The 20,161-nt window shown below is 41.7% G+C and overlaps 1 protein-coding gene across 1 annotated transcript in view; it reads right to left on the bottom strand.

The window, feature by feature from the left end:
- PCCA (propionyl-CoA carboxylase subunit alpha) overlaps positions 1 to 20,161 on the bottom strand; it is a 230,486-nt gene that overhangs the window by 160,581 nt on the left and 49,744 nt on the right. The window contains exons 7-9 of the mRNA XM_083501215.1: positions 11,649 to 11,780; positions 5,728 to 5,764; positions 2,128 to 2,206 (exon numbers count right to left, since the gene is read on the bottom strand). Coding sequence (XP_083357341.1) covers positions 2,128 to 2,206; positions 5,728 to 5,764; positions 11,649 to 11,780 — 248 coding nt within the window. The remainder of the gene's footprint in view (positions 1 to 2,127; positions 2,207 to 5,727; positions 5,765 to 11,648; positions 11,781 to 20,161) is intronic.

Raw genomic sequence — 20,161 nt, 5'->3', positions numbered from 1 at the left:
AGAGGTGTGAGATATAGCTAGTAATGATAAATTAACGTGTCATTAAGGTAAGACGGGGAATATGCAGGAGAAATGATTTTGAGGAGATATGGAGGGTGTTTGTAGAATTTGTACTGTTAAAACGGAAAGGGGTCAAACCATTACAAGAGGTAGGTGTTGAAATTTTTGGGAGACTGGATTAGTTACAATGGAATGGTCTCGGTGGTGGGGTACACATTTTTATTCTTATTTATTTATGATTATTACTTTGTCAAAATAAAATTAATTTTTTTTAAAAAAAACTGTGAATACGTAAAGAGGAGATCCCACTAAATTATTTAGGAACCAATTTAAAAGTGGCTCCCCTTTTCCTTCTTGGGATGCTAAATTGCTCTGTCCTACTGTGCTGTGCGGTCTGCCGAGTGAGGAAATGATGAAAAGCACCAGTGAGATGAACATCTGGCACAAAACAGAGATAAACAGTGAATAGGAACTCTGGGGCTTTCTACAAACAAGGCAAACATCCCTAGCTGTTGATCTTGGGTGTGTCTGAGCCTTTCAGTCAATGAAAATTAGCATGTGTAATTAAAATTTGTTGACCCTGGTTTACAGTAGTCTTTATTTGGAGAATTCCCAATCCACTGTCCCCTTCCCCCAGCATTTTAAAGCCACTTAATAACTTTGGTCATGTAAAACTATTACCGGTATGTTACATTCATATCAACACCTAGTGAGCTCCACGGCTGATTGGGAATTTGAACTCTCATCTCCCAGGTCATAGTCCAGCACTTAAACTAAGAACAAAGTGCCAATGTGGTGAAGTGGTTAATCTCAGTCTCATGGGTTGGTGAAACAAACAAACAAACAAACAAACAAACCACAGTTCAAGTCGGACAACACAACAAGCTACACTATGGTTTGTTTCAGCTGCATTGACACTGCACAGGGGAAGAAGCCACAGCAAATTTGAGGTAAATTCACAATAAAACATGGCTTAAGGTTTACTGTGGCATGCAAACAAGCCCATAGGATGAAGGATTAGCCTTTTCTAGCCTTTTGAAGTTATTGGGGATCATGATCAACAATGGGTAACTAAAGTACAGTGGTACCTCAGGTTACATATGCTTCAGGTTACAGACTCCGCTATCCCAGAAATAGTGCTTCAGGTTAAGAACTTTGCTTCAGGATGAGAACAGAAATCGTGCTCCAGCGGCGCAGCAGCAGCAGGAGGCCCCATTAGCTAAAGTGGTGCTTCAGGTTAAGAACAGTTTCAGGTTAAGAACAGTTTCAGGTTAAGAACAGACCTCCGGAACGAATTAAGTACTTAACCAGAGGTACCACTGTATTTAAATATTGCCTTGCTGACTTAAGAGTTCTTTACCCCATGAATGTTAAAGCCATGCTTGCAAGCCAGACAGCAACTCCGACGACAAGCATGGGCATGCAAACATGTGCACGGAACTTTTTAAAGTATTGTTTACCCTGATGTGCTATATAAGAAACTTTGCAGACTAATCTTGTTTTGGGGGGCCGTGAAGCTTTGGGAAGGACAGGACTCAAGCACCACTGAGCCATTTGGATCACTTCATACCTATTTACCGATTTACAGAATTCACAACCACTAGATGTGATTGTCACTATTTATATGTCTCTCCCTCTCTCTTAAAAAAATGTTAAATACACTTTTTTACATTGAAGCTGCTAAAGGCTAAGTGTTGTATATCCAACACTGAACAAGAAGCATCCCGCTCACACAACCAAACTTCCCATTCCTTTCCCCACATGCCCTCCCCCAAATCTGCTACAGAGGGGCCCCCCAAGCCTCTGGAGCAGATTTTCAGGGTATGAATGGGACAGTGGGAGAGAGGAGAGAGAACATGCTTCAAATATTAGCAATCAGAAATCAGACAAATCACTGGGCTCTTTTTTTCTTGTAAGACATTATTTTAATTCAACTTACATTCAAAATGAATACGTGTATAACCCCAATGTTTAAAAAAACTGCTAAGACATGCCAGGGGACAAGAGCAGAAACTGTTGCATTTCAATCTGCTGTTTGATATCTGTTTGACTGTCAGCTCACAGTGGTTTAATGGGGTTTTGGAAACAGCAGTATTCATCAAAACTAGATTTTGGACAGCATCTCACCTGGTCTCTTCATCATCCCACGCAATTCTCATGCCTTTCCCACCACCGCCTGCTGAAGCCTTGATCATGACGGGGTAGCCTAGCAGCGGGGAACAATTAGAAAGGAGTTCAGACTTTGATCAGTAAGTCATACAGACATGACAACTGACCACATGTCCAATAACAGGGAAGAAAACAATAGGTTTATTAAAAAGCTCTTAGTTGGGAAGGGTAATGCCAGTACACTATCATTAACGGTAACTAGCTTCTGAATTTCAGTATATCAAATTAAATTAATAAAAGTGAATATAAACAGCAAATCAAAGCTACAATGGTAATACTGCACATTCTTTAAAGTATGGATATGTCGCCTTCCAGTCAAAAAGTCCTAAAGAAAGCTATATTTTGGGGGGAATATTTTTTTTTCACAATCTCAAAAAAATAAAAAATATAATGAACAGCTGAACATGACAGGGCCAACTAGCCAAGAAAAGAATCAGTAGCACTGTTTCAACTAACTTAATCCAAAAGCCACACCTTTGCTCCTCATCAAAAAGCAATTGGTGAACTAGTCAGGCAGGCCTCCTTGGGAATGATGTTCCATAGCTATACCTAGGAAAGTCTTGTCCCAAATCCCCAAGATCCAAAGCCCAGATGGTAAAAAGACAGATCAAAGAGACTTTAGTTGCTCAGTAGATCACACAGAAGACCTCAGAGCCTGCTTTGGAAGAACTGTCCCCCCTGCTTCAACCACAGAGCTGACCAGCAGCAGCAGTGTGGGAAGGATCTTGTAGGCTTAGGTTTCGATAGTGTTTTAGTGTGGTTTCATTTTTTAAATTATTTTTTTACTTGTAAACCACCTTGGAATGCTTTGTAATCCTAAAAAGGTGGTAGGAAGACAGCATAACAATACTACTAATAATTATTTACGATTATGGTTTTTAAAAAGGAGGAAGAGGAGAAGGAAGCTTCATACTGTAAAGGAGGCTTTAAAAATACTGTGGTTCCAGTAACATTTTAGGGCCTTAGAGACTGAGTCCAGAACTTAGAACTAGAGCCCCAAAATGAAATGGAATTCAATGGAAGAGGGAAGTACTTCAGGCTTGAAGGACCCTTCTTATTTTTTTATCAGACTCCCAAGATCCAGCAACCAGCACCAGGTACAAAAGATATACACTTAAAGTGCTATTTGCATAGGAATTTGTCTTGAGTACCTGAACTAGTTCTTCTACACACGAAATTAACTCTTGGCTACCCTCTCCCCAGCTATCTTAATTTTCAGCATCATAACTTGTGTGAATGAATGGGGAGTAGTCATTTGGTTACTCCCATTTTTCATACAACAGGGAGTCATAAAACCTTGTGATCTACCGCAACCACCCAGAGACTCACCTACCTTCTTCCCACTCCTGAGATAAGACTCTAGAGGTAATGTCCTACAGCACAACCCTAACCATATCTACTCATAAATAAGTCCTACTTGAATTCAGTGGTGCTTAGTCCCATGCATGGATGTAGCGGGGGGGGGCAGCTACCCCCCCCAGTAAATGCATAAAAATGTTTAACTAACTGACCAACTGCATCACATATAGCTCAACTCTGCCCCTCACAACATAAACCCTGGCTAGGCCCATGCTCCCATGTCAGTTGGTTACGATTACAACCTTATATACCTATCAATGGTCATTTTCCCCGTTTTGTATGGCAATTAAATATATGTTATGTCTCTCTTCTTCTTTGGAAGTTTCTAAACAGAGGTAAGATAGCCATCTGTCAAGGATTCTTACGCTGTGATGATTCCTGCATAGCAGGGGGTTGGAAAAGAGGAGTCATGGGGTCCCTTGTAACTATGAAGAGACACACTTTGGAGGCTGGAGGCAAGAAGACTTACGATTTCCTTTCTGCTGCTTTAAGTCTCCTCCGAAGGAGAGATGGGGGAGCCATCTTTGAACCTAGCCTGCTGAGAATACCTTGCATCTCTCAACTGCTTTTAAGCTGTGGCTTCTTGGAGTACAGCAAGACTAATACCTGTGATGGTATTATTGTTTTGCCTGTTATAAAGTACAGAGGTAAATCAAATTTCTATTTTTAAGGGTTGCTTCCAGCTAAGTTTAACTTAGACCCATTGAAATTAATGAACCTAAGTTTGCCATGTCTATTAATTTCAATGGGCTTACTCTGAGTATGTCTAACTTTTGATACAACCCTGTCTAGATTATTAAACTGTAATGTTGAATTTATCCTATGTTTATTAAATTGCTGGTTTTCTCTTATTTGCCTTTACTGATATAATTTTTAACATTTTTATAAACTTCTGTATTTTGATGATGCTAAAGTTGATTGTGAGCTGCTTCAGGAAAAGTGGAATATAAATGAAATTAACAAAAGGTAACTTGGGTGACTTTCAAGCTCTTGCCCTTTATCAGAATGCAACCCTCGGAAATGGCTTTTTCTAGACACAAAAGGGAGAAAGGTCCAACTTGCTGCATATGAAAAAGGGAAGCAGTCCACTATATTCAATTCACTCTCACATTATTTCCTTCTCCAAAAAGCACTGGCTTGATTTGCACCTCTTACGTGGTTGGCTATATGAAATGCAACCATATAAGGGCTGCAGCAATTTCAGGCCATTATATTGGGTCTTATAGTAGCAGACGAAGGGGATGTGATGCAATGGTATAGGGTGTTGTAGTTCTTTGCTAGAATGGTTTGGATTATTTGATATTTGAAACAAGCCTTCACATGACAGTCACTTGTTTGAATTGGACATATATTACACTCCAGTCCAAAAATACATTCTTTTAAATACTTCATCCTTAACCACACAAGGCTCAAACAAGCTTCTAAACTGAAATATCAGTTTCACCCAGCCTTCCTGGTCTACTTTCCAGCACACTGTCCACCACACCAAAACACTGGCCAAGAGTAAGACAAAGTTTGATTAGGTTCATACTCCACAGGCCACCTTACAATTTCACAAAATAAAATGTGCGTAAATTATGAAATTTCCCAAATTATAGGCTATAATCCAAAGAACTACCTCAGGAACTCCAAAGTGAAATATTTCACTTCTCTTGAAGAGCTGCACCTATAACTGCACCATTTTTTAAATGTCTCTGTTTCAAAAGTGGCTTCTCAGATAAGATTGGAAGGGGCATAATATGAGGCAGAGGGGTCTTCTGTTTGGGGAATGAAACTACAATGTTTCACTGGTTCATTGGTTGCTGGTCATAGCCTAATTTACAAAAACAAACAGCATAAACACAATTCTATCAGTCTCCTGATAAAAGATTAGCCATGTCTTAGCACCTTATGCACAAAGTTACTCTTTTCCCTTCATATAAACTCACAAAATGCTACCCTTCATTTAATCAGATTTATGATTACGAAAGCTTGCACCCTGTCTGCAATTTAAGCCTCTAAAATGCTGCCTATATCACAAAAATATTAAGAATTAAAGAGACCATTAATGCTCAGATTCTTCCAGTCCTGAAGGCAACTGAGAATTTTAAAACTTAAATCATTTTTTTTCCACAGGGACTACTTATTACACAGTTAATTTAGTCAACAGCATCTTCTGAAAGGCATACAAATCTCACCATAGCCAATTTAAGAACTTACCAATTTCCCTTGCAATTCTGACAGCTTCATCTGCATCCTGTAAAAGCAGGAAATTAGACCCAACATTAATCCCATCAGCTACTGCACTGTGTCTCTAGGGCAGTCGTATATTGCACTACTGTCTCCTCCGATTCATTTAATGTTTGATTTTACAACCTTCTGACCCGCTTCATTCAGAGGAATGCAAAATTAATACCATAAGTGGAATGTAAATTTTACCTCATCGCTGCATAATACTCAGGCTCTAAGCAGCGAAGAATCAGCTGACAGGAAAAGTCAGCAGGACTACAGGAGGATTTCTCAAGTTGCCAGAATTTAAATTATAGAATTTAGATGGTTCCACAGAGAAGTCAATATCATAGCATTGTAACATATCATCTGTCAGCTTATTCCTGTCTTTTCAGGTACACGTGTGTCATGTTTTCCTGGATACAGTCAGCAGGGGGAGTTGATTCTCTATTGTTTGGCTAAGCTTCACAGTCAAACACAAGTCTTCTAAAAATTCACTGAAATATTTAAATAAAGCACAGTATACACAGGTGTTTGCTGAGTTCCCACCCTTTTTTTAAATTTCAGAAGCGGAAATTTTTAACATATATTAAGACTCCAGAAGAGCACTTCAAACACACAATCACTTCATTACAGAGGCCAATAAATTTTGTATTTTTAAGTGATAGAAACTCAAAAAAATTTTCTGGTAACTTTAACATTATACTTTACAATTATTCAAACACTGGATTTTGACATGTGGATGGCGAGTATTATGTATCAATACAAACAGTGTGCATGGCCTAAATAATGATGAAGGATAAACAGCAATATCTCTTTGTTATATAGTGGTATATAAATGTGTGGTGACGCTGTGGGTAAAAGCCTCAGGGCCTAGGACTTGCCAATCGAAAGGTCGGCGGTTCAAATCCCCACGGCGGGGTGTGCTCCCGTCACTCGGTCCCAGCGCCTGCCAACCTAGCGGTTTGAAAGCACCCCCGGGTGCAAGTAGATAAATAGGGACCGCTTTATAGCGGGAAGGTAAACGGCGTTCCGTGTGCTGCGCTGGCTCGCCAGATGCAGCTTGTCAGGCTGGCCACGTGACCCGGAAGTGTCTGCAGACAGCGCTGGCTCCCGGCCTCTAGAGTGAGAAGAGCGCACAACCCTAGAGTCTGTCAAGACTGGCCCGTAGAGGCAGGGGTACCTTTACCTATATAAATGTGTACACATAAATGGAATAAGCAAAAGCATCTTATGCCGTTGGGATGGCACATTTCTTTGAAATCACCCACTAGTTAATTCGTTGAATAGACACACAACATATTTTTCATGTGGAACTTCCTAATCCCTGACATTTCCAGTTTAAAAAATAATCACATAGCAAGGCTAGAAAAAGCCACTGATACAGACCTCAGAGATACGCTACCTACCACAGTAGTGTGTGTGTGTGTGTATGTATATATATATATACACACAAACACACACACACACTCTTGGGGATGTTATCTTCTTTTAAGCAGCCAGGTAAGGGATAAGTGAAAAACATCCTCGGTTACAGTTCAGCTTCTCAGCAGCAAGTGAAGAAAAGACATTCGGAAAATGAATGCCATATATTTGGTAAACTTTCCCATCACCCAAATAATTATATGACATGTTAAGCCCTGGAAGTTGTTATAGGAATTCAAAGTCCATTCAAATTTGCTAATATTTGCACTCCTCTGTAACATACATTTAAAAGGTTTAAGTAGATTGTATGTCTGGAAACCCCCAGCTGCTGTGTGAGGCTGAATCCATGGGGGCTAACCTCTGAACATTAAAATGAAAACTGATATTTTAAAGCATTCAAAGCCTTCCCCACCCCTTTTTCTTTTTCTAAAGAAAAATACTAGACAAGAGCTCCCTCTCTCCAAAAAGGGAAAATAAATTGCTTTGGAGGGTTCGTACCTGGCTCATTTTTTGCCAAACAATAAAACAAAAATCTTCATAGTACCTACTAAGAGCCCAATGAAGAATAAGGAAGCTGGTACAGGAAGTTGTCAGAAAATTTAATTTCCTTTCATTAGCTAGTCTGCTCCACAAATCGGTGCTTGTTAAGTTCAAAGCGGCCCTGAAAGCAACATCAGTTTTAAGTCTTTTTTTTTTTTTTACTTCAAGCAGGCACATCTGTTAATGAGATTTTCCAAACAATTGTTTTTAAGCCACAGATAAGTCCACATACCAAAAAAAGGGAATAAAATTAATGTTTAGTGTTTTATTACACCTTGTTGTTTTCCACAACCCTGCAACCTCCACACGCTCCAAGTTTTAGCTTAGAGGGATAAAAAAATGTATGAAAAGGGTCATTTAAGAATGTTAGTGGTTTCCACACATTGAGTCAGAAGGTTCTTTGTTCCTGTCTGTGACAGTTATGTGAGAATACTTCCCCTTAATAGTCTCTCTGTCAGGAAGTGTTAAACCTGCCAAATGCAGACAATTAGAGCCTCTTGAATAAAATGCAAGAAGAGTGATGACTGATGAAGTGCCTCGATTAGAGCCAAGGAGGAAACTTTTACATTTCTTTTCTCTTGCAAATTCAGGCACATATTTGCTAAACAGAATTTTAAAATAAAAGTAACAAAAGCAGGTCATTCCCCCCCCCCCCACATTTAGTTACCTGCAAACAAGTGGGTAACTGGTACATGCTACAGGCCCATAAGAAGGCAATCTGCAAATTATCCCAGGACAACTGACACAACTATGTTAGATGCAACCCCTCCTTCCCCACCTCCCAAGTCACAATACTTTTAAAGAAGATAGGACCTACAATTTTGCTGCCTTCAAAAACATCAAAGCAAAGGGGGAACTACTAAGCAAACCCTTTTACTGTACAGTGGTACCTTGGGTTAAGAACTTAATTCGTTCCGGAGGTCCGTTCTTAACCTGAAACTGTTCTTAACCTGAAGCACCACTTTAGCTAATGGGGCCTCCCGCTACCGCTGCACCACTGGAGCACAATTTCTGTTCTCATCCTGAAGCAAAGTTATTAACCCGAGGTACTATTTCTGGGTGAACGGAGTCTGTAACCTAAAGCGTCTGTAACCTGAAGCGTCTGTAACCCGAGGTACCACTGTATTTAGGCCAAACACACTTTTGTAGAATAGTAACAAATATTATAACTCTCCTTGTCCAAAAGCACATGTCATCAAGCAGTACCACTGCCTACTCTGACCATAAGAAGCCTTTTTAGGATGCTGTTTCAATGACTAGCCACAATCCACCAGGGTGAGAAAGCAGCACAGGTAGAAAGAGCATAACACTTTCTTTTGCACACTTACTTGTGAGTAAGTCCCATTGAAGTCAGTGGGGCTTACTTCTCAGTAAGTATGTGCCAGACTGTGCTGGAAGTCATATATTCATTAAAACAGTATATGTGTGTATTGGGGGAATGGGTAGCAATAAAAACAAACTTTGCATTTTCCCCAGTATATTTCTGACCCTTAAAAGTTTCCAAGCACCTACTCAGAATGCTAAAACAATTAAGCATAAACCTTCCATAAAATATTCAACTTCTGTGGGATTCAAGATGCAGACTCAAAGACTTGCATTCCACTAGTGCAGTGTTTCCCAACCGGTGTTCCGCGGCACACGAGTGTGCCGTGAGACATCGGCTGGTGTGCCGCGAGATGCCTGGAGGGAGGCGGGCGAGTCGGGCGGCGAGAGGCGGGGCGGCGGCGACGAGGAGAGGCCGCGCCTCCTGCTGCTGCCTGGCGCTCCTCCTCGCAGCCGGCAGCGCTGCCTGGGCGCCTCCGCGCGACTCTGCCTCGCTGGGTTTGGTCTCCCAGCAGAGACGGGTCACACGCGCACCTCCCTCCCTCCCTCAGCCTGCGCGGAGGAAGAGCCAGAGAGAGGCATCGCTCCTGCGCGGCGGGAGAGGGAGCAGCCAGAGCGATGCCCCTTGAAATCTTCGCCCTGCCTTCTTCTGGAGCGACGGAGAGCCTCTTAAAACTCGTCCGTCCGCTTCTCTCCCTGCCAAGAGGCGTCCAGCAAGCCGGCTTTGCCAGCGGAGCCAGCCTTGGAACAGACCCATCCGTCAAGCGGGGATTGTGCGTCCTCCTGGACAGAGTGTAAGCAACCGGGTTTAATTTGGGTTACGCGGAACTCCAGCGCTCAGGGCGGGAGTTTAGGAAATCCAATCGGGTGGCGCCGCTCTTCCTTGGGACCCCATGGGGAAACACTGGGGACCTACTTCTAAGCAAACGGGTCTACACGTCTCTCTGCCCCCCCCCTTTAACCTTTAGCTTCAAAGCCAGAGCAAACCGAGGCTAAATCCGTATTTACATAGGATAGCTTTCGTGCGTCCCTCCCGGCGTGACGCTGCGCGCTGACGTCACGGGGCGGGGCTTTAATGGTGGTGTGCCGCGAGATTTTTTTTCAGTAAACAGGTGTGCCGTTGCCCAAAAAAGTTTGGGAAACACTGCACTAGTGGAATGATAGACTTCCCATGCCCCCCACTCCTCAAATACTGCCCCCATGTAGTTAAGTATATGCTGTTTAAGAAACTTCAGATTCAAAGACTGGTTTGATATGCAGCATAGATAACTGTGGTTCCAGGAAAAAGAAGCCCAAAGTTGCGTGGCGCTTTGGATCCTAGCCCAAGTATGTATTCACTGACATTTCAATAATTTGGTAAACCAAATCTGGTACTCATGCGTGAAAAGTACAAATAACTAGCATATTACTCTTAAAACCAAACATTGTTTTCATTTTGGAAAATTAAAAAATTATATTATATTTGAGCATGTGTCCATGATCCAAAAAACCATTAAGGCTTTGCTTGCAAGAGTTTAAACCACATATTTACTGTATTCTTCAAAGCAGCTCTGGACCTTATCCAACAACTGACCTCTTTTTATTCTCACAATTCTATAAAGGTGGGTTAAGCTGAGAGATGGTGACAGACCAAAGGCCAGAAAGATCACACCTACATATCTTAGGAACAGGTCACATTCCTCAACATACCCAAAGGCATCTGGAGTCAAGACATTGGGGAACGAGACACATATTGCCATCAGAACGTGGCAAACCAATATTGCACCAAATAAAAGGAAAGGTGCTCATGATCAATTTGATTATCTCCCAAGAAATATAAAAAGCCTCTTCAGCAGCAGTGGTCTATTCACATTATTACTGCAATGATATACTGGGAAATAGGAGAGATAGCCTTGAAAACATTTTTTTCCCTTTGCCAAAATCCAGCTCCTGAGAAGGAACGGTAGGCGGCTTTCAGTTTGGAGCAACTTTATGGTGAAGAGGATATTATTACACAAGCCTGGGCAATACGTTTTGATTCCTGGATCAACTCACAGGCAGTCCATCTGAACAGGCCCATGGCGGGCAGCCGTGTACACTTGCCCCAGGCCTCAGAAGGCTAAGCCAGCTGAGGGAGGGGTGGAGCGCCAGGGACCAGCTGCTTTTTAGTTTGAGTTTATAACTTTATTCTAACAAGACTCCTGTGCCAGGCCTGTGTATGAGTCTTCCAACAACCCACCACATTTTAGCCAAGCAAGAAACAGAACCAAAGGCAGTGAGACTCAGATAGGGGAAAGCTAAATTCTTAAGGGCAAGGAGAAGTTTTAACTCCTCTAGTGGTGTTCTGGCTGCCTCTGTTACTTTCTCTTATATGAGGGAATGGCAGCCATTTACATGAAGGAGAAACAAACCACTACACTTAGTGACACAGAGTTGAGGCAAAGGCAAAAACTGCCCGTCATTGACTGAGTGACTTAACAACACTGATTCCATCAGGGTGCTATAAGAATGAACCGAAATGGCACTGCACACCCAGCAATCACTGCACAAACCCAAGGGTGATGTTGATGGCGATTTTGCTATTTTATAATAAGCCTCAGAAAGCATTCTTTTAAAATGAAAAACATCTTTGAAATGTTTCTTACCTTGACCACCCCATCAAATCCAGGTATAGTGTTGACCTTTGCATTCTTGGCTAAGAGTTTGCTTTCTATCTTGTCCCCCATTGCTTGAATAGCATGCATGTCTGGTCCAATGAAAGCAACACCTTCTGATGCCTGAAGAGAGAAGGAAAGCAAAGGGTTTTTTACTCGCATATATATATATATATATATTTACTATGCTGAGATTTTGTTTAGGGAAAACCCTAAATTTATGTAAGCAACCTAGCTTGAGTCAGTACATTAAAATGTGTATGAGCTTGTTAAGCCTATATGGAACACAGGCACAAAGCTCCTATAATTACTGTTTGCATAAATCAAAGCCAGACCAAAGAAAAATAGCAGAGAGCCATAAAGTATTCCAGCCTGAACATTTGCAAGATCCCCTGAGTAAGAAAAAACAGTTAACTCATGAGTCAAGGAGCCACAAGTGGCTTACAAAGATATGTTCAATAATGTATACTAACTTCAGGATTTCATTCTGCATTCTTTAAAACATAAGCCTCACACAAAACGGAAATGAATTTACTCTTTGTAAGTGTTCACGATGCACAGGATGGACATTTAAAATATTTAGGTACTGCATATATAATAAAAGCCATAAATGGATATTATCTTTGTAGGCTAGGGAATCACAGTAACATACTCATACAGACTGCACTTCAGAACAGCCTAATGTCTTAAAGTGAGGTATTCTTTATGTCCCGATTATCCCAGTACTATAAACTATCATTTCTCATAGCACGCTTTCGTTGTATTTGTTTTTAGTCTCTCTCAAACACACACTTTTCTCTTTTTCCAGAGAACTTGAGTTTTTGTTTTGTGCTTGAAAAGCACTGCTATTATATATATATATATATATATATGGTTTGAACAGTATTTATAGGAACTCAAACACTGAGATCCTGCTCTGTTCCAGTAACAAGAAGCCGAAAGCACCAGCCTGAAGATGACGAGTGAGACCTCGTCGAAACGTCGCCTAGACACCCCAACTCTTACACGGGAAGACACCCGAAGACACCAAAACCTGCATTCCTGTACCCGTGAAAATCTACGAAAGCATATATATATATATATATATATATATATATTCAAGACCTTATAAGTTGGATAGTTTGTGTGAGATAATGTCAGTCAGGCTCTTTTATCAATTGTGCAGCTTTTTAAAAAACAAAAATCAGCTGACTAGTTAGACAGTAAAATCACTGACCACATTAACAACATCCTGTTTATTGATCTGCTCTGTCCCAGACAGAACATCCACAGGCAAGCATCTGAAAGCTGCCAGGAGTCACAACATTCATGACTTTCGGGCATTTCACAAATTCATGCATATTCCTTGGTCTTAACTCATCGTATCCCTTAACTTGATTACTCAGTACTGAATTTGTGAAATGAAATGCTAAGAAGCATTGCATTTGAAGTTATATAAGGTCCACTCAAATGATAGCTCATTCTCACACATCCAAAACAAGGTTCTAGAGTATGGTCTAAAAGTGCATGAGACCACAAACTCATTGAAGCTAAGCAGGCCTGGGTATGGTCAGTTTCTGAACTGGGAGCCACCTGGATTCCATGATGAAAGAAAGGTGGCATAAGCTTTATGCTGAAGCCTTCCATCCAGTAATGAATGCGAATGTTCATACAAAACTTTAGCCCCCTTCCATGGTGATGGCGGTAGGGCAGGCAAAACATACATGCAACAGGTTTCTTATATGGGATGCTGAACTAGCCACAGGTAAGGAACTTGTGAAAAAACTCTGATGTTGGGTAAGAGTGAGGGCACAAGTAGAAGGGGACAACAGAGGATGAGATGGTTAGACAGTGTTATAGAAGCGACCAACATGAATTTGACGAAACTCTGGGAGGCAGTGGAAGACAGGAGTGCCTGGCGTGCTCTGGTCCATGGGGTCACAAAGAGTCAGACATGAATAATCGACTAAACAACAAGAAAGGAACTTGTAGAAGAATGATGAAAATGTGTAAGGTGCACACAAAAACCCCAATCCAGAAATGGGGATCTTTTCAAATGGCAGCAATGAAGACAAGAGAGAATCCTGCCAAGAGAAGGATTGAACTCTCTGCTCATCTGCTGGTGAGCGGACAGTTCAATCCTGTTGCCTGCGGCTTTGCCAGCAGGTTTTCCTATGTGGCCCCTCCTGCCCACCTGTCAAAGTTGGCCTGAGGGGTAGGGGGGATGATAAAGATATAACCCACATGGTCAAAAAAGTATGCCACCCCTGGTTTGGAATCCACCTTATACTGTAACATAACCAAATTTTGTGCGACTTTAATAATTACATATTCTTCCCCTGTTTAACATGGTGTCAATTCCTCCACCACCCTCAGATGTCTCTTTGTGTGTCTTTATATTGTAAACCCCTTTTGGTAGAGATCTATCAAAATCGTAATCCTACATGCAGTGAAAATATATGTTTCCAATCCTTCTAGCACCAGCATGTACGCCAAGGCAAGTTTCTGGGAAATGTTTTAGGACAGGGATGCAAAAGCGATTTCCTGGGCCTGGTACATTGGGTGTTGATTGGGCCCTCTGGACTCCTCGCCACCCAATCCTTTAACAAGGCCTGCTACATATAGCAACTTAACCTAGCCTACCTCACAAGGCTGCTGCAAATATAAACGCAGGTGGGGAGAGGAAAACATACACAACTTTGAGCTCCTTTGTGGAAAAGCAAGATACAAATATATGCCACACAACAGATAGTTAAACTATGAAATACTCTCCCACAGGAGGCAATGACAACCACCAACTTAGATAGTTATAAAAGAGAATTAGAAAAAAAAATCATGGAGGATAAGGCTCTCAGCAGCTGCTAACCAATATAGTTATGTTGTGTCTCCAACGTTGGAGGCAATCAACATGCGTCTGAATACAACGGAACCTTGGTTCTCGAATGTAATCCGTTCCGGAAGTCCGTTTGACTTCCGAAACGTTCAAAAACCAAGCGCCTTGGAAACAATAGCCGACAACCACATAGGACATTTGAGTTCCAAAAAACGTTCGAAAACCAGAACACTTACTTCCAGGTTTTCAGTGTTTGGGAGCCGAAATGTTTGAGTACCAAGGCATCTGAGAACCAAGGTTCCACTGTACTAGTTGCTTGGAACCAAAAGAGGGGAAGATGCTACCTCCAAGGGCTGTTGTGTAGATATAAAGGAAAGGGGAATACAATATACATAGCTTTGAGCTCCTGGATACAAATCTACAACAGCAACAAATATGTGCAGCTTCATAACTCTCAGCAAACATACATTCACAGACATTTTGCCAACCTGTAGACTTTCCTCCCCTGCATTCTAAAACTGCTGTTATAACATTTTGCAAATAGTGATTTTAAAACAAATAAGATGCCAAGTGACTGGATAAACACAGAAAATAAAGGTGACATTAAACACACACAAAAATTCCTTCCAGTAGCACCTTAAAGACCAACTAAGTTAGTTCTTGGTATGAGCTTTCGTGTGCATGCACACTTCTTCAGATACCTAGGTATCTGAAGAAGTGTGCATGCACACGAAAGCTCATACCAAGAACTAACTTAGTTGGTCTTTAAGGTGCTACTGGAATTTTTTTATTTTGACTATGGCAGATCAACACGGCTACCTATCTAATTAAACACACACACACACACACACACACACACACACACACACACACACACAGAGAGAGAGAGAGAAAACTATCTATTTGTAAAACTGTTTAGGCAAAAAAGGAGGGAGGAATTACCACAATTGCCAGCCAATCAACACTGTGTACAGACAGATAATAAAGCTTCCAAACCCAAAGAGGGCTGGGACCTAGGTTTGCCTCACTAGTAGAAAAGAATATGCTTAAATATACATCTATGACAACTTCACCCATTAATACCACAAAACTGAAGCAGGAGCAGTGGTACTGCCTATTTGTTTTAATTTTTTTGAACGCCACCATGTAAGAAGTTAAACTAAAAGGTAGAGTACAGCAAATATATAAATATATAAAATAAACAAGCAAAAGATCCCAGCTTCAAGCCTTGGCGGCTGCAGATAGAACCAGGGAGGACTACTGTCTGAAACTCTGGAGAGGTTCCTGGGTTACGAGAGTCCGCAGGTAAATATTTTGCAGTGTAAAATAATACTGCTGTGCAGTTTTCCAGGCTGTGGAATACACAAGCAGCCACAAAGGATATGAAAACATGAAACAAAAAGAGAGATTAAAAAATACAGTATGTTGCATGCGTCATTCTGAGCACTGTTCTTTCCCAGGACAGATTTAAAAATGCAAGACATGAGTCCTTCTAAATTAGTATGGAAAAACTACAGACCTCAGAAGAACTCGTTAAGTAATAGGTTTCTTAGAGGTTTAGGTAGAAACAAAGTGAAACATGTAAAGAATTTTCTATAGATGTTTTCCATATACCATTTCTTACAGTTCCTGGCACTGAAATCAGTCAAAGCTTTTACATGATAAAAGAAATCTGTGGAACTAATCCTAGAAACCTCTTTCTGTTTTCTGTGCATAACACCTCCAGGCGACAGAGGAGACAAAATGCTTCATTTGCATCCTTAAACATTAGAAACTGAGAATGAACCTTTTCAGCTGTAAATGTTATTGCATCTACATTTCCAGAAAGAGGGGGGTTGAGAGAGAGAAAGGTTAAACAGTCCACTCAGGTTTATGTTAACTCATCTCTTTTTAGGGCCACTGATCAGTAGAAAGAGACAAGAATGCAGAGGCTTAACCGCTCCGATCTCCTTCTTCATAATGTCCCATTGTATTCAATAAATGGATACAGCTCCTGATTACAGGAACAAAAAGAAGAAATCAGGTATGCGCCAAGGAAATGGGAAATATTAACCAATGCCATCTTCCAGATTTTTCTCCTTCTATTCTTGAGCAGTCAACTTTCATTTCTGTGGATGAAAAACTAAGGCAAGGTTAGATCAGACTTCTTTTACAATATTCACGGTGGTAGATAATATTGTTTGATATTACAATACTTGTACAAAAAAAATTGTACCTTCCATAAAACTTCAGGGAACTTGGATCCTGACTGCAAAGATAGCAGCAGGTACAAATGCACACAAAGCAGCTTCTAAATCAGTAACTACTGGGGTAACATTTGGTTAATGACTTTGTCCTGCTATGCTGTTTGTCACTGAATTCCATTATGAATGGCTAAAGCCAGATACTCTACATTCAGTTTTCATCTTGTGACAATATAGCAACCTCAAGTGATTCAGTTCTGACGTCTGACTCAGATCATTACTTTCTGCTGCAATGGTGGTGCCCATGACATAGCCCTTCCTGAACATTTTTGTTGGTACATCTCAAGAAAAAGGCTATAATTAAGCCAAATACAATTCTTTTCTGCAGAGCAACTGGCTTTTCCCATTTCATAAGAAGCTATTCTTCCACTGAGAGCTAAGTGCAGGGGGGGGGGGCAAAGGCTCCCCAGAGGTACTACCCATCCCATAATACCCCATAAACCCGTCAGCATCCAACAGTGGCCGCACCCTGGGAATGGCTTTGACTGGCTGGCTAAACCAGAAGGCGGCAGCTGATGGGTCTCAAAGTCTTGCCCTGCATGTGAAGACGGGCTCTGGCAGATTGAGCGAACAAGAAAGTGGGTCCAATTGTCAAGAAGGCGGTTTCTGCACGTGTTGTAGAGGGAAGTGAGGGGCAGATGGGGCTCGTCCACCAAAGAAGGTAGTCCACTTAAGAGGTGAAAAACTTGGTTCTGAAACCTCTCCTGCCTTGCAAGATATAATCAGGAGGAGAAAAGGCTAAGGAGTAAACCCTACACAAATCTGGAGTAGAGGCCATAAGAGGGTTGGATGGCATCTTGTACGCCTCCTTTTGGCAACTCCTGCAGCCAAGCTAGTGCCAAATGTATTGCTCTGCTTTCTTTTGGACCACATCCACAAGGCTAAGAAAGAGGTCTTGTTATCTGGGCAGCCCAATACCTCCATACACACTGTCCAGGCTTGCGCCCCGGGCAGGTCACTTTGGTGCTACTAATGCAGCAGTTTGACTTCACCCCCAGAGGTGTACTCCATAGTCTCTTGAGATAGACAGAGGCCAACAATTCTTCCACTGAACAAGTACATTATCTTAAAAACGTAGCAACCCCCCTGTTTTTAATTGGGGAAGGAGAGAGAGAACAACTCCAACAGTCCAATGAAAGCATCCCAGTCAAGTTGACCATTGCATCTTCAGGAAAAAGCTGTACTGTGAGTCACAGGCAAAAATGGAATACACAAATACTCATATGGATGTAAAATGATTGACACACCGAGGTGGCAAACCAGTGGCAGTACCTAGGCAACCTTACTCTAAGGAAGGACCCCTTTCCTCAGGGTGAGGGGCAGAGATTAGTAGCAAAATCAATGGTGAATTAAGTAGGTGGGTGAGGAGAGGAGAGGACAAGGAGTGACAGAGGGCAACCCTTAGTCATCTCATACGAAAACTAAAAGCAGTGGGTAGAGTGGCAGTGAGGCAGACAGCACCTAATCTGCTAGTCTGGGAGCTAAATTATGTGCAGTAGAAGGCACCCAACTCAAGGACAACCAAGAGAAAATAATTAGAAAGAAAGAAAAATGAGCTTGTAAGAACACAGCCCAGTGAATACTTCATTAGCTCAAGCATCAGAAGATGACATGTCAACCTTGAGAAAAGCCCTGGCAAAGATATATGGAGACTGCCCTGCAATCTCCTCTTCAGAAGCTTCGCCCATATGCTTCAGAGAAAAAATTGCAAATAAATCTTTGTCAACTTGCTGTTAAGCTTCTATCAAAAGTGTAATGGGAGGTACAGGAAGAAAACTTTTCTGGTATTCTGGGACGTGTTCCCCTAGCTCTATGAAGTAGAACTTTCATTTGAAATATGATTTAGTATTTTGCTCAGTGATATTTTGGAAGTGATTACTTCCAATGAGCTCCTTGGCAGAAAATAAATGCAGTAGTAGTAGTAGTAGTAGAAGTAGTAGTAGTAGTAGTAGTAGTAGTAGTAGTAGTAGTAGTAATACTGATAAATACTTTGGGGCATAAACAGCACAAGAAGCTACTAATAAGGGCAATCATTAATAAAATGTCAGAAGAAGAAGAAGAGAAAAATGACAAGGTTTTAAAGACAATGAACCTCTAGTAAGTGAAAAAGACGTGGGTGAACAGCTGGTCAGTAGTTCAACTAACGGGTCAAGGAAACCTAGGAGAAAAAACATGTACACAGGCACTCTTGATGGATGCTATGTTCAATCAACTGGCATTCCCTGGTGCACCACTTGCATCTTTCTGCAGGAGGGAATCACAGGCGCTTTCTCACATTGGTCACTGTCCAGGAAAAGGCATCCCTAGAGCAGTAACACCACTTGAACACTTGAGATTCTCTCGCAAAGTTCACAGACAGGTGAATGGAGCCTGAGCAGAGGTCCTCTTGTAGCTCAGGAATTGGCTTCTGAATACCAGTTGCTAGAAACCACAGGAGGGGAGAGAGTGCTCTTGTGCTCAAATCCTGCTTGTTGGTTTGCCACAGACCTCCGGTTGGCCACTGTGAGAACAGGACGCTGGACTAGATGGGCCATTGGCCTGATCCAGCAGGGCTCTTAGAATGGATGTTTTCACAAAAATGGTTATTTCCACAATATAGAACCACCAAATTATAGGGTTGGGAGGCACCGTTAAGATCATTCAGTTCAACCCATGCTCAGGGCATGATCTGCAATGCATGATGAAGTACCAGCATTTTGACTTAAATACCTCCTGTGACCTGTTTGCTCCATCATCAAACAATTCTTACCACTCGCGCATCTGTCCTAATGTTTAGCTGAAATCTTCTTCCTTGAGATTTCTACCCACTGGCTTTGCCTTCTAGAGCAATAAAGTACAAGCCTATTCCATACGACACCCCTTCTGCAATTTGAGTATCACTTGTTTGTCTCTCCTTTACTACTCTCTTCTCCAAGCTAAACACACCCCTGTTATTCATGGGACGTGATTTTCAGACCTTTCACCATCCTGGTTGCCACTCCCTGAATACATATCCCCTGTTGCTCTCCTTAAAATGTGGATTGCGGGGGGTAGCAGCGACATTAGACTGCTAGCTCATGTTCAGCTAAGACAAATATATCCTATTCTCATGTGCTTCTGCCAAACCTGGTCTTCCACATTTGTGTCCTTTGGTTAAAAAAAGGTAAAAGACCCCTGACAGTTAAGTCCAGACTCTGGGGTTGCGGCACTCATCTCGCTTTACTGGCCAAGGGAGCCGGTGTTTGTCCACAGACAGTTCTTCTGGGTCATGTGGCCAGCATGACTAAGCCGCTTCTGGTGAAACCAGAGAAGCGCACGGAAATGCTGTTTACGGATACCTAAATGCAGGATTTTACACATTTATCTCAGTTGAATTTTGTCTTGTAGTTTCAATACTGCCAAGTCAGTATTTCCAACAAGTCAAGTTCATTTTCAATCCTCATTCTCTCTTTCATAGTGTAAGCTACTCC

The sequence above is a fragment of the Podarcis liolepis genome, assembly GCF_965112155.1.
Source record: "Podarcis liolepis genome assembly, chromosome: 4".
Classification (NCBI taxonomy): Eukaryota; Metazoa; Chordata; class Lepidosauria; order Squamata; family Lacertidae; genus Podarcis; species Podarcis liolepis.
This window is presented reverse-complemented; position numbering and strand designations above follow the sequence as displayed.